This window comes from Mycteria americana, chromosome 2 (assembly GCF_035582795.1).
Source record: "Mycteria americana isolate JAX WOST 10 ecotype Jacksonville Zoo and Gardens chromosome 2, USCA_MyAme_1.0, whole genome shotgun sequence".
NCBI classification, from domain to species: domain Eukaryota; kingdom Metazoa; phylum Chordata; class Aves; order Ciconiiformes; family Ciconiidae; genus Mycteria; species Mycteria americana.
In genome coordinates, this window is record NC_134366.1 from 137,238,906 (window position 1) to 137,254,202 (window position 15,297).

Below are 15,297 nucleotides of genomic sequence, written 5' to 3' on the forward strand. Positions count from 1 at the left end.
TCACGGGGAGCGGCCCGCGAAGGCCACCGCTGAGGGGAGGCCGCCGCCGCCTCCCTTCTCGCTCCCTGTCGCCGGTTAAAGCCGCGCCAGTGCGGCGCCGGCCCCGCTCTCGCCCGGGGAGGAGGCGAGCCGCTGGCGGCTGCGGGATAGAGGCGCCGCGTCGCGCCGCCCTCCGGAGCGGCAGGGGGCGCTGCTCGGCGCCACCCGCCGGTTTCCGGGGAGGCGGTAACGCGCGCGGGACGCGGAGAGCGCTGCGGCCGCCGGCGCCGGTAAGCGGTGCGGTCGGGGCAGCGCCCGGGAACCCCCCCGCAGCCCGCTCTGCCGACCCCGCCGCGCGGAGACCGAGCGGCCGCCTTGTTCACAGGCCGGAGCGGGCGGCGGTCAGGACGGGGGCGGCTCGCCGGGAAGCGGGACGGGCCCGGGAGGCGGCACGGGCCCGGGAGGCGGCGCAGGGAGCGTGCCGGGGCGAGGGCGCGCCGGGCGGGGCCTGGGCCTCGGTGCCGTGCCTGGGCGTCCCCGGGGGGAGGCAGTGGGGCTCCGCGAGGCCTTCCGGCGGGAGCCGTTTGTTGTGCGGCCGTTGCCTAACAACGGCGTCGTGCTCCTTAAAGGGGCCGAGCGCCGCCTGCCCTCCCCGCGGCCGCCGTCTCGGGCGGGCGGCAGCGCCCCACACCTGGCCCGAGGGGGGTCGGTGCTTCCGGGGCTGTCTGAGAAATGCTGCTGATGAGGGAGGTGGGAGGTGAGGCGGGGGCGGCCCCGGCCCGTGCGGGCGCTGCAGGCCGGGGCCGGGGGAGAGGCGCTTCCCCGGGCTGTCACGCTTGGAGAAATAAATCTGATCTCCTGGGTCTGAAGGTTCTCTGAAATTAATGTCTTTCTGGATCAGAGCACGTGTTCTGGAAAAGTAGATAAGCCCTTATGGCGAGGGGAAGTAACTCGCAGAACTTGTTGGTTGATTGTTTTGAGGGTTAATTGCCTTCACGGTTATGAAAAAGTCGTGTTGTTGTAGTCAGAGTTTACTATTTGTGAGCGTCCAGACGCTGCATTTTTTTGTGCTTTTCAGATCAGAATTGAAAAGAAACGAAGGTGAAAGGTGCAGGAAGCATGTGTCACAGCAAGAGCTTATTCGACATGCCATTCACAGGGGTGGAGAAGCAGCCAGTACTGGCTGTTCTGAGAGCTTAGGAAGTTGGGGTGAAAAATACTTCTTAATGAGACAATTATGTGACTGTATAATCTGCAAGTGCAGCTACTAAACGTGGCATACAGTTGCTTTTTTAAAGCAATTCGCTCCCCTCCCACCCTTGCTGCAGTCCATATGGATGGGAATTGCCATTTTGCCAATTTTCCTGATGTCATTTTAGTAGTATTGTAGCACAGAATAGATGAAATCTGCCTACTTACACATGCCGATTTTAAATTTTGTGCCCTGTTTTCTTGAACAAATAGGAGGAGAAGGGAAAGAATAAAAAGGAACACAGTAAACATTGCTTTAGATGATAAAGCAGATGCACAATATGCAGACAGATATAGTACATATGATACAATACATATGCAAATAAATGTTTTGAATATCTTGAATACAGAGACTTGCATTATTAACTCTATTTGGGCATAGATCTAATAAGTCAAGTTCGAACATTATATTTTTTTATTTCTTGAATATCTATATGCTTTCTATTGCCTGGTATATTTGGTTAAGTTGAAGTCTACCTGGCTGATTCTGTAGTTATTCAGAGTTGCTTTTGTAAAAACTTCCAGTTTAAAAGAAAAAAAGGTTATGAAAAACTACAATCTTCTTGAAAGTAAAAAAATATAAAATATATTTTTATGGGATGCTTTCAGACAGTAGTTGAGTATATAGCAGCAGTATGTTTAATGTAGTTTCACTTTGAATAATACAATGTTTTGGGAATGCAAATACATCCAAGATTTAAAGATGGAAGAGCTGATAGATCTATGCTATCAAACATTTTTTAAAAATAGTATTTACAAAATATCCTGTTTTCCAAAAAAAAAAAAAAAAAAAAAGTTGTTTGCACCTTGTAATTTTGGGGGCATATGGTTTATCCTTGGGTTTTCAAATGTTTACATCATGTTCTGACTTTCCCTTTTGCTCTGTGCTCCATGGAGCAATGTCTCCAAGCTTAGTTTTGAATCCGCTACTTTTGCTAGTAATAATTGCAAGGCTCTAGAAATGCACAAAATGCATTCAGACACATTGGTAAACTGAACCCAGATTATTTTATTTTGAATTGAAGTGGTTTTATAGTGGCAAGCTTTACCTCAGTACGTTTGTGCGGTCATATGAAGCCAGTTTGAAGTTAATGATTCGCTGTGAGTTTAGTGCTGTCATCTCCAAGATAGTTCACTGTGTAACTGGGGACTGCAGTGGCACTCTTTTCAGATAGAAATGGATTGTTTCTTTTTTTTAATTGCGATTAGTCATGATCTCTTCACTTGATACAGTACATGATAAAATGGATTAATATTCAGTAAGATATTTGCTTACATACTGGTATATTTTCTGAGCTTAGCAGTGTATGCATCATATTCAAATTATCAGGTTTTTTGTTTAGAATATGTAAGAATTTTTGATTTTTTTTTTCTTCCATTGTCTTTCAGTATAATATACCCTTTTTGCTTATCTCAAAGTTTGCACTCGTGCATATTTTAACAAGATCAACTCAAGCAGAAAGATGTAAGACACAAAATGTCTAGCTGTTTTCTAAGAGGCATTTGGCCACCTTTCCTGGCTATTTAGCTGTATTAAAGGTATGCTGAATCAACAGTGCTGTGGCATTAGTCTTCTCAGTGTTCTCCAAGGCCTGGAGTCGTAAGCTTTCTTCACACCAGTTGAATTGCCTGTGTAGTTCAGCTGTAACTGTTTTGTCTTTGTTTTTTAATTTATTGTATTGCTCTTTTGAGCAATATGATAGGAGTGCAGAATGCTAGAATATTCATTGTGTTCTTTGTGCTAGATAGAAAATATACTGCAAATACTCCTTTCCTTATACTGTCTCTCAGAATAGGTTTGGTACCATTCCACTACAGTGATTTGGAAACAGTTCTAGAGTTTATATAAATATTATTGTAAATAGAGGTGAGAAATGCAGATGTTACAGTCAATGCGCTTTTGGGAAGGCTTCTCACAGTGCCACCTCCTACATGTGGTAATTCTGCTCTTGGTGGGTATGCAGCACTGGATAGATGATGAGACTAGTTTTCAAATTCTTTAGTATGACAAGTTTTTTCACCTGTTCAGAAGAGTTTTTTCATTATTCTTATTTAACCTAATAGGATAAATAAAATTTATCAGTGCCTGGAAACTTATACTCTTTTAGATTTCTTTTATCCTTCATCAGTGTGCAAAACTAATGAGATTAAAGATTTAGGACAAATCAGATAGGGGAATTTATTTTTGGAATTAATTGTCCTGTATTACCACTGGGAGTTGTAAATAGGTTGTCCTAGTTCTGCCTCTTCTGTAACAATATTATAATTTTATATTATGAATCAAAAAATAGCATTAATGTAAGAAAAAAAGTTTGAAGGAGTACATTTTAAGGAATATATCAAGCAGATGTATTCTCTAAGTTAGCATGCAATTACTTGAATTTATCTGATGGAATTTTGACTTTTTCTCTTCATCTTACTTCTAGTAAGCATTTATCTCTGTCTCTCTGGACACATTATTTTATGTTAACCTATGTAGTATCTTATTCTGCTAATCTTTGTGAGGTGGGTTTTTTTGGTTTTGTTTTCAAAATTCTTTGATCGTCTTCCTGAAAGTGTTTTCTAATATACTTTTATCATTGGCCTATTGTTTACTTCATACAGCCTGTAGGCTTTAGAAAGATACTGAGTGAGCCTCAATAAAACTGCTGTACAATCTGAGTTTAGATACTGGATGTGATGGGATTGCTTAGGAACCTGCCTAAGCAATCCTATTGCTTAAGTTGCCTGAGTAGTATTAGAAGAATTTGAGGGTCATTATTTTCTTCTCAGTTTCATGCTTCCTTTAAGCATGGAATATAACATATGGATTTTTTTATCTGTAGGCTTGGTTTTGCAAAACTTCTCCAGTGGAGTTCGTGAAAATGCTGAGTGGAGGTTAGGATGAGTGGGCTTGTATGCAGTCATTCTTTTTGGTTTTGTCTTTCTTCTTTCCATGGTTACTTAGTATGCAGCTTTGCAGTATTTTTAGTTCTGATAAGACTATCCTAAGAAAGAATATTCAAAGTCTGAGTGTGTGCCTTAACTTCTGTAGAATTCCATTGTCGTGAATTTGATTCACTTCAATTTTTATTATGAGATTATCTAGGAGCAGCAATATACAAGAAACTGCACAAATAAGATGCTAAAATTTCTGCTCTGAAGGGCTTTCAGTTAAATAGGCAAGATGCACAACTAATGGAAGAGAGGTAATCAGCTGTTCCTTGGTATATATTTTCTTACGGATGAGTGGCTTGTCTAATTGCAAGTCAGTGCTGCCTGATATCCACGATCTTAGAGTTATTGCAGAACTTTAGCTGTTCTTACTGCCTCTTCTATTTTATTGGTACAGGAGGTAATCATACACTGTTGGCTCCAACTCCAGAAACACTATGCATGTATTTTGTGGTTTGTGGGTGGTTTTTTTGATGGTTTTTTTGCTTGGTTATTTTTTGTGATTTGTTTTGTTTTGAATAAGCTTGATGATTTTTAAGACTTCTGGTGATAATAAGCTAAGCGCAGAACTGATTGTATCATTTGGTCCTTATTTTAGAGTGTACGTGTATTTTGCACTTTTCATACTTTTTTGTCTAATGATTCCTTTATCCTGTTTATTTTTTTATGTTGTCTAATTTTGATTTTATAATTCACTAACAATAAGCTTGTGCTAGTGTGTAGTGAAGGGCCATTGGTAGACTGGCAGTTAAAAAAACCAACCCCAAAACACTTTAACCAGGTTAGAAAAAAAGATTAGAGAAATATCTTCAGTCTTATAATCTGGAATCTTTGAATTTCTCTCTGGTGAAATATCAAGTAATCTCCTCCATGGATGGGTTTCCCAAGTCAGGTGTTTCATTGACCCAGCAAACATCTTCAGGCTTGTAGTTCTGAAGGAGAAACTTGAATATTACTTAACTACTGTCTTAAGCAACTGTAATTGAGCTTTACATTTTTGAGGTTCTGATGTAGATGTGATGTTCTATGTGTTTTCTATAACCTTAGAAATGATGGCAGATGATTTAGACAAATTTATTGAAGAACAGAAGGCCAAGTTGGCACAAGATAAGGCAGAATTTGAAAATGATCTACCTTACATGGAAATGAGGGTAAGAGTATTAAATAGTTCTCCTGAATTTAAACATTTCTATTGCTAGAGTCTTGATTTAAGCTTGCTTTTACTGTCCTCTTAAAACTGTATTTGTTGTTAAAGTATATATTAAAGATTTATCCATTCAAAGTAATTTCTAACTTAAATACTTTGTATCTGTATTTATGTAGATCTTTAAAAACCTGTTTGCCACCAGGCATATACAGTAACATTTGTATTTTACAAGTGGGAAAACTCTTGTAAATGTTTATCATTATTCCTTACCTCCTCCCTAGGGAAGCTGACTAGCAGAGATCTGCTCTCTGTCCACTGCAGCACATGGGTGTTAGGATGGGGATGGAAGATATAAATATCCTTAAAATTTCTGTTATGGAAACTAGGAAATATGAAAGGCAGATTACTTAATCCAATCAATTAAACAAAATCTGTTCTTATCACAATTTTCCTATTAGAAATTTTAGTACCTAATTCTAAAGCTATAAAGATTTTATAATTTGGAGGTCACCATTAAGTTGTTTAATAGCGCCAGTAGCTGGAAAAAAGCTGTATCTAAATAATTCAAGCTAGCTAAGTGTTATGGTAACTAAATAAAGTCCTCAGTAAAAAAGAGTTTTGATTTGTCTGTTGTTTGACTTACAAAGCCCCAAACAGCTTGAGCTTTTAACAGCAATTATTGAGTTTTCACTCCCTTTTTTGTTTCATCAGAAGGTTATGAGAATTCATCTTTCCCCTTCTGTGGGTAATATAAGTTTTTCACCTAGTTATAATAATTCTCTCCAGAAAGTTTTATTAATTCACTCCAGAAACTTAATTCTGAGGGAGCTGTGAGGAGTTGGGGTTCCTTTACTTTTGCCTCCTCTGCTCAGAGCAAGTTTAAAGAGAAGGAAAATGTTTCCAGCCTATAGTTCGATCAAGTCCTAAGCTGGATGGTGAAAGTATAGTTATAGGGAATAGGTGTCTTAAACTTGCCTTGTAATACCCTGTAATTCTTTCATAGTTTCAAGCAAGGTGTAGTACGTCAAATCAGCCCCCATAAAAAACCAAGAGAGGTTATGTGTAAACTATGAAACAATTGTGGATTATGACATGTGGTTTATGACTTAAATCACAATATATATTGTCAACATATTTCATGACATGAAATATATTGAATATATTGAAATATATTGAACTAATAATTCCTGTGTTGTATAAGAGAACTACTTTTATGGTAGTATTAATGAAATGTATAACTTGCTTAGTGTGTTAATCCGGCATCACTTTCAATCTCTCTATTCTCCAGTGCTAATAATTATGTTAATAATGTTGTTCTTATATGTGATATTTCTTTTACCTTGTGATGCAGCAAAGTGTTTTGTTTTGCTTTCAGAATAAGGAATCAGAGAAGCTTTCTGAGACTAGCAAAATGTTAATCTCGATGGCTAAAGAAAATATACCTCCAAATAGTCAACAGAACTATCCTTCAGGTATAGTGTATTTTCTTTATATGTCTTCTAGATTTAAGGTATAGTGTATTTTCTTTATATGTCTTCTAGATTTAAGTAGCATTTAATTACCTTTGAGAATTTTTGGAAAGGAATTACTGCTTTGGATTTTTAATTACAAGATGATCATTATAATTCAAGTGCATACGAATTTTTCAGTCTTCCAAATGCCTTGGGATTGTGTGGAATTTTTTTTGTAGTTACGCTTCTTTTGAATAAGGAAAATATGCCAAGCACTTTCTTTTTCTTCTTGTAAAGGTAGCTCCATTAAGAAAACCAAACAAAAAAAAACAGAACAAAAAGCTCCTTACCAGTCCTTTGTAGATGATCTGTCCTTTCCTGTTGTATTTGGGTGGAGCAAAAGCTTTGGAAGTCTTTCTTTTACCTGGACTTTACTGCAAAAGGATACATTCCCTGTACTTGGTGCCAGGGAAGTAAGGATGCCTTTTCTTTTAGCCTCTAAGCTTAAGAGTCCTAGTCCAACTTGGCTAAAATGCACACAGTTAAACTTTGTTTTTTAAAATGCTAAGTGTCTTTTAAACATTTAGGCAGAGAGTACTAAACTGATTGTATGGCTTTTGTAATTTTGTTATAATGTAGTCATTTATTATACAAGGAAAGAACAAGCACTTAATTTTGGTTGAAATCTTAACCAAGTGAAATGGTTAGATTTGTTTTGCTGTGACTATCAGTTTAGTCACTGTTTTCTTTAGGAGTATATATTGTCCTATTTTCTTCTTTTCTCTGTGTTCTTTGTGATTTCTGTTTGAAAATGTGTGATAGTGTTCCTTTCTCCATTTTATTGTTTCTGTAATGTGCCACCTTTCCTTACTTGTCCTACCATCTCCCTTCTGTAGGCACTACTCTTTTTCCTTAGTTACACTTGTGTAGCTCATGTTTGTCTTGACAGCTTTAAAGCTTTTCTGTGTCCTACTTCTTGTCGATAGGTAACTCTTTTCTTTCATGTGTAGACACTTTGGGTTTGTACCTCATTAATTTTCATACTGTGCTTACTGTAATTCTGGTGTAATTCTGCAGCTTCCAGTGGGAGTAAAAGCTGTCCTTTTATTTTAAAGAAGATACGTCAATGGATATTTCATGTTGTTTACATAATACCAATCTAATCTATCTTTTAAAAAAGTACTCCTGTGACGCTTAATGTTACGTCCCCTCTATAATTTTAACAGAATTTGTGACCAGAAAAGTGTATGTATTTAAATTAAAAAACAGAGCCCGAGCTTGTGAATCTGGGGGCCTGAACTGATCTTAGCTGCATAAATAAAAATATGTTTTTTATAAGGATGTTGTATAAGTAACTTACCAGCCATCAGCAAGGCAAGTTTCTCTAAAACCTTTACAGGAAAATTTCACTAAAAATTACCTGAAATGATAATTGAATATTCCTTGCTATCAGAAGTCATAATGGACAAACTTAGTTAGGGGACAGCACTTCAATAAGTATCTACCTCGCATTTTTGGCATTTTTATTATGATCAGCAGGTTAGTCCTGGTGTTGATAATTCTTTGCTTAGCTGTGGAAACATGTGATACAGAAAATAGAACACAGTAGGTAGTATCCCAATGGCTGTGACAGATGACTACATAACTGTTAAGCTATTTTAATATTAAAATAATTTTCTCTTGTTGGAGAACTATAATAGCACATGTCATGTTGTATTTATTATTATAAATTGGGCTTAACTGTTGACACGTAAATATAGTAACACACATAATGAAGTATTACAGATGAGGGTCATTCAGGTGGTCTTAAATGAAAAGCAACAAGTAGGTATTGCTATGTCGTGGTTTAACCCCAGCCGGCAACTAAGCACCGTGCAGCCGCTCGCTCACTCTCCTCCAGTGGGATGGGGGAGAGAATTGGAAGGGTAAAAGTGAGAAAACTCGTGGGTTGAGATAAAGATAGTTTAATAATTGAAAAACAAAATTAACAAATTGTAATGAAAAGGAAAATAACAGAGAGAAATAAAACCCAAAAAAGACAAGTAATACAAATGAAAACAATTTCTCATCACTAACAAAATGATGCCCAGCCAGTCCCCGAGCAGCAGCCCCCCCCCCCCCCGATTTATTGCTGAGCATGACGCCATATGGTCTGGAATAGCCCTTTGGTCAGTTGGGGTCAGCTGTCCCAGCCGTGTCCCCTCCCAGCTTCCTGTGCACCCCCAGCCTACTCGCTGGTGGGGTGGGGTGAGGAGCAGAAAAGGCCTTGACTCTGTGTGAGCACTGCTCAGCAGTAAGAAAACATCCCTGTATTATCAACACTGTTTCCAGCACAAATCCAAAACATAGCCCCCAAACACTAGCTACTATGAAGCAAATTAACTCTATCCCAGCCAAAACCAGCACATCCTATAACAATAATTTGGGCGCTAAACACATTTGACTATTGGTGGATGGTTGTTTATGTTATTGGCTGGCTGTGCTTGAAAGCAATGTAATTTCCTTTGGATTAAATTAGACAGGGACTTGTTCCTTGGTAGCTGCTAAGTATGTTCTATAGTTCTAGCAGTAGTGTTGAGAATCAGGCTTCATGAAGTTGTAGTTATTTCTCAACATATTAAATGCATGCAAACTTTTATGTAAAAATGTATTTAAAATCTTAACTTTTTTTTTAAAAAAAAAAAAGTTGCCAATGTGATTGTGTGTGATTAACAGAATAATACAGCATAAATAACAGAATAAATACAGCAAATACAGAATAAACAAAAGCAGAAAACCAATGAAAAAGTATATCTCTTATTCTGATGGAAGAATTCAGACAAATTTTGCATGAAAATTAGGATGAATGTATGTTAACTGGAGTATTTTTGCCCTGCTAGGCTCTCCTAAAGTAAGTTTTTGAAGTATCTAGTTTTCAAATATCTCCTAAATCACTACTCATAATTGTTATCTCAGTGCTTTTCTGGTGGCCAAAAAAAGTTCTTCTGTAATAAAATTAACTTTAAACCCTCTTTTGCTCGAATACTTCACGTATTTGATTCAAAGCACTTGATTCTCACTGATCTTTTTCTGTACTGAATTTTACTGGCTTCTGTGAAGTTACTGAAGGAATCTTCACTCTGACGTGTTAGTTGCTTTTGATTTTTTTCTTGGTTTCCTATAGTTAATCCAATAATAATTTAATGTGAAAATAAAAGGCAAGAGCAAGTAGCTGAAACAAACCATTTCCTCTTCTGTATTCTATTCCTCTTTACACTTACCCCTTTTTTGAGGGTTGAAATGATACATTATTTTTTAACGGAATTCACACTTACCTTATGTGCAAAATTAGGAGAAAAATAACTTGCAGGTTGGAGAAGAAGCTCCCATGCAGGTTTTGGTTAGTAGTTGGACTCTGCAAGCTGTTTCAAAATAGCGTATGACATGTTTAATCAGGTATTAGGTCCTTTGGTTCTACAGAACAGCAGGCTGACTCCTGTTTTGGCTCGTGAGGATACATTCTGACTTAGCTGGAACTATCTCAAGCCAAGCCACCTATTTTTACTAAGTATATTTCAACCTTTTATCTGTTTCAGTAGCAGAGTGATTCCCAAGTTAGCAATTTGCAGCATTTATATAATGTCATTTTTACTGTACAGATACCGATCAATGCCCTAAACATGTAAAATACTGGAGTCAAACAAAGTACCATGCAATAAATTGGGACTGATGTAAGAGTAAATCTTGATTATCCTGCTCTTCCCTGTTACTCCTTGCTACTCATTTTACATAGACTAAAAGATGTAGAAATGCTTTCAGAGAAACAATAGGAAATTAAAAAAACAAAGAGTTGCAATCTATGTCTCTTGTCTGGTTTTGTGGAATCCACTAGCTCCCTGTGGACTGTGGTGAAAGTGGCTGCAGAGGTGGGCTTCTGGGGCAGAGGATATTTCTTATAAAGTACTTTAAAATGTGTTTTGGGAACAACAAACAACTTGCATAGCATTATATTTTAAGAGTGCAGCTGTTACAAGATCTGACAGTAATCTTGGAAAAGTACTAAATGTGTGTTTTGGGTCTACTACAATTAAAAACACTGAGGTGGAAAGAAAAAAATTATTATTATCATATGGTCAGATTCCTTGTAGTTGTGTGGAAGCCAAGATATTTTTCACGTTTTGTGCTAAACAAATAGCTTATTGCTTTCTAGCGGCAAAGTATGTTTTCTATTGTGTGATAAGCACAGCTTAAAATATCAGAGTAATTTAGAAACTAACATGTCAAAGGAGATTTCCTTTGAAACATACATTGACAAAATAAATACATACAATATTTACATTATTTTATACTATTTGTCAAACTATCAAAATAAGTTCAATTTATGTTGCATTTGTTTTCTAGTGGGGAGAAAAAGCGCAAGGACTAGAGGAAAACTAACATCCAAAAACCAATCAATTTTTCTGTGCTTTCCACCCAACTACTCATACAGAGAAGGTGGTTTTTATTTCAGCTGTTTTGTAATTACTGGTTGCATCATTCTTTATTTTATTGCTGATGTCTAATAAAAATCCAAGTGTAGCTTTTGCAGGATGTGCTTTGTATTAATACAAAATAGTAGAATAATAATATTTAACGGCATTAAACTTTCAGGTGACTATGGCTTGAGTTTACCTCTTGGAGAAGAGTATGAACGAAAAAAACATAAACTCAAAGAGGAACTTCGACAAGATTATAGGCGATATCTTTCTCAGGTAAAGATTCTTGTCCGGTTGCCTGAGTTCAGTGAGTCTTTTAAAATTACTCTCTCATTTTAATTGAATGAAAATTAATAAAATCTGTGGAAAATCTTTATAAGCAGGCACTCATTATGAGCAATGGCTGATTTCAAAGACTCAAGTAAAAGTAATTTCAAAATGTCACTGCTAGGAAGGGTTATATGTTTTAGGCTTCTACAGATCTCATTGCCAGGAGACTACATATTACTTAGTACATTTTATTCTGAATACTTTCATTTATTTGTCTCTACTTCTTTCTTAGTTTCTTCTTAAGAATTTAAAATATCATCTGTTATTTCCTTAAGTACTTATGTATTCTATGGTTTGCAATTCAGGTAAGAATATTCCTATAATTAGTGTAACTTCATTTGACAGCTTCTTTTCAATTTTAGAAATAAAAAATCTTTGATGTTATGCTTAGCATGATTTATTAAATGTCACAGTAAATTTAAAATTGAAATGGTATGTAAGAAATGTCATAATCTTGGGAATATTCTGTATCCCTTCTTAGTCAAACAGAAGAAAAATCAGGAAGCAAATAATTTCTGTTGTCTGAAAATGCTGATTATCAGTGTCTTTAGTTCTCAAAATGAAAGAATGGATTGGCTTTAAGAAATGAAGTCTTTTTTATTAAGTCAAGTATTTTTGAATGAAAGACTCTTTTTGAATAGTATCTTTTCCCTGACTTTTAGGGTATTTCACAGGCAAAAAGAAAGGTAGGGTGCCTGCAATACCAATTTTTTTTTCTTCAAATTAGTCGCTTTTTGCTTTGTTTGAAAGCTTTGTGCTTTTTGAATTAAAAAAAAAAAAATCATTGTTTTTTTTGTGCTTTATGTGTTTGTGCATGCTGTAGTGATTAGTTGTGATTAACAGCATTGTTTGCTTTGTGCAAAATTATTGCTTATATTTATTATTTTCCATTAATAAGATTTTAAAACACTTGTTGATTTCTTTTTTCATTTGCAATTGCTATTGTTGCTGCCTAATGCTGACTCAACAAAAATTTTTCTTTTAGTAGACATTTGCTTCAAGGCTTATCAGTTACATAGGTGTTAGGAGTTCAGATTTTTTTTTTCTTGATATACATACTTTATAAAGCTGGAATAAAATCGTAAACTCTGAAATATTATAATATGTCATCAGAACCAGAGTCAAGGCTTTTTTCTTTCCTGTCACTGTGAAATCTCATCAGTGGTGCTTAGGAAAGCAGTAGAGCCAGCTATTCAGCACCTAGTGGCCAGAATGCAAGAATACAAGTATTGTGAAGAAAAAATAATACCAGAGGCACATTTTTGTAAGCTTTGTTCAATTACAGTAATTTTTAAATATTTATATCATTATACTGTCATGTATATATGATTTTCAAATTTAACGCTGTCCCTCCAGGTTGTTCAATTAAGCAACTTCAGTAAAGGACTGGGAGGTAACGTGGTAGAAGCACTACCTTCTGGTTTTTCTGGGGCTTTGAATAACATGCATATGATACAAATTAACTATATAAGCATGCACTAGAATTCCTGAATAACAATAGCAACAGCAGAATTAACTGGCTTCTTAACCTCTAACCAAAAGGATGCTTATATAATTGTTGCTTCTTGTTTAATCTTAAACTTCAGATTATTTTCAAAGTTAGAATATTGTGTTAAAATGTAATGTTTCATAATTCTCGCCGAAGTACCCAAATAATATAATTTTTACATTAACTTCTAGTGTTTTATTCTCAGTTGAACTTCAGTTTTACAAATTTAGGTTTACAAGGGTTGTTTTTTTAACGTAGTACTTTAGCTATATTAAGCTTGTAAGGCCTGAAGAAGAGAGAGGATAACAATCTCTAATTTCTTTTCCCCACATAAAGAGATAGTGCAACTTTTAGCAGCTCTCATAGTGATAATATTTTGGTTAATAACTTGTTTAGTCTCGCTTATGTAGAAAATGCAGTTTCCATATCAGCTTCTGATTTTTGGCAAATACCTTTTTAAGATCAGAGGTAACCTCTACAGATGTGTTCAAAGTATGAAAAGAATTACTTAATAAAGAGGATTAGAATTTATTTACTTTTTCTAGCAAAAATAACTTAGTTCTCCATATTAATCTAGTTGTCTCAGTGCTTGAATATTTGCATGGTTATTAAATCCCTTAAATATTTTAATGTGTAGTTGTGAAATAGAATTCATAATGATGTGGTTTTGTACTGGAACAGGTAGAGCTCTTACCTGTTGACATGCCTCTAAGCTTTTAAGCTATGTTATGACATAGATAATGGAAGGAAACAATGCTAGTGAAATACTGTATCTAACCCATTCCCCTTGTCAGCCCATGCCACACGTGATCTTTTTATTAAAGATAATCGGATTTATAAAACATTAGGTGATTGACTGAAAATGGCCTGGGGATGCTTTTAGTGTATGAGTGATGTATGAAGAAGCCACTAGACCTGGAAGCTAAGGACCTGTTCCAGCATTGGTGTTTGATTTTAAAGGCTGATACTTTGACTTGGCGTGCAGCCCAGTTCCCAAGCTGTGGCCTAGGGAGCTATATGGAGCAACAACATAGTGTTTTCAATGGAAAGTTCTGTTCTGAAAGTGACTGAAGGTCCGTAAGGAATTACAAGATTTGGTGATGGGTCGTTATCCTGAAAAGTTTGGGGACTGCTGTTGTAGAAAACAGATAGTGTTGAGATGCAGAATGGTGACTGTGCTAGTGTTAGCATCGATTCCATCTGTTAAAATAAGAGGTCGACATACCTTTTCTGCAGTTAGAAAAAGCAATTTTTCATCTTAAGTAACGTAGTGTCTTGGAAAATTCCTCTTATGCTTGTACAGATGCTTGTGCTTATGCTACTTACTTACAGGAGAATTGAGTAATGGTGGGGGTTTTTTGAATAAAAATATATTTTTTTAATAAACAGGAACTAACTTATGTAATCCTTGAAATAGTGTAATAGGGAAGAAGTGCAAACGCTTTCAAACTCAAGTTTAAGGCTTGACAAAGCCCTTTACTTTTCGCATTCCTTGACTTCACTTCATTCGTGTGTTCCAAGAACATCCTACATTTTCAAAATGTGAAAGTTGTCTTCAGTCTTTATTTCATTAAATTGATGACACTTATTTCAGAAAATATAATTCCTAGCAACTATTTAGCAAGTAAGATTTGGTGTTTTAAAATATATTGAATGATTTTTTTTTTTTTTTAATGTAGAAAAACTATCTGACTACTGGTGAAGTAGATCCATATACTCAGGGGTTATCTCTTCCTATTGATGAGCGAAGATCTGCCAAGGTAAATATCTGGAGGAAATTAAGTAAGTGGTGTATAACTTGAAAATGAACCTGGATGTTTAAACTGTTGTGGAAAAATTATTTGCACTTAAGTTTTTTGTTTGGTTGGGTTTTTTTACAGTGTTTACAAATGAACATTTTTGGAGGTGGTCGTTAGAATAATTCTCAGAAAAGTAAAGTCTTTAAATTTTGTTGTTGTTTTTAAATTTTTAATCCTAGGTTACCTGTACTCTTAATTTTTAGATAATTAGGTGTGTAATTCTATACTGATACTAGTTTGAGGTTTGCTACTTCTAATTCACACCTGCAGGGCACTTGGTATGTTCAAAAGATCTAGTGGTTGTGCTTGGATTTTGTTCAGCAATAAATATTGATCTAATAAAGAACATTGTTTTTCTTATAATTATATATATACTTTTCTAATTTACTACTGTTCTTACTGCAGCCTGGGGATAATTTTAAAAAAATTTGCTTGTAGTTGTTTCTACAGTGATATTCTTATC

General features: G+C 36.2%; 1 protein-coding gene and 1 long non-coding RNA gene across 6 annotated transcripts in view; both read left to right on the top strand.

Moving 5' to 3' along the window:
• Window positions 1-15,297, top strand: part of LOC142406190 (uncharacterized) — a 213,550-nt gene that overhangs the window by 28,283 nt on the left and 169,970 nt on the right. The gene's annotated exons all lie outside the window — the stretch shown is intronic.
• CSPP1 (centrosome and spindle pole associated protein 1) overlaps window positions 152-15,297 on the top strand; it is a 68,027-nt gene continuing 52,881 nt past the window's right edge. The window contains exons 1-6 of one of the 4 annotated variants that reach the window (XM_075494767.1): window positions 152-269; window positions 5,212-5,315; window positions 6,687-6,783; window positions 11,392-11,492; window positions 12,209-12,232; window positions 14,715-14,795. In XM_075494767.1, the coding sequence (XP_075350882.1) occupies window positions 5,214-5,315; window positions 6,687-6,783; window positions 11,392-11,492; window positions 12,209-12,232; window positions 14,715-14,795 (405 nt within the window). In that variant the 5' untranslated portion in view covers window positions 152-269; window positions 5,212-5,213. Of the gene's footprint in view, window positions 270-3,615; window positions 4,419-4,478; window positions 4,565-5,211; window positions 5,316-6,686; window positions 6,784-11,391; window positions 11,493-12,208; window positions 12,233-14,714; window positions 14,796-15,297 lie in introns of those variants that run through there. The other 3 variants (XM_075494768.1, XM_075494770.1, XM_075494769.1) reach the window with 3 other exon arrangements.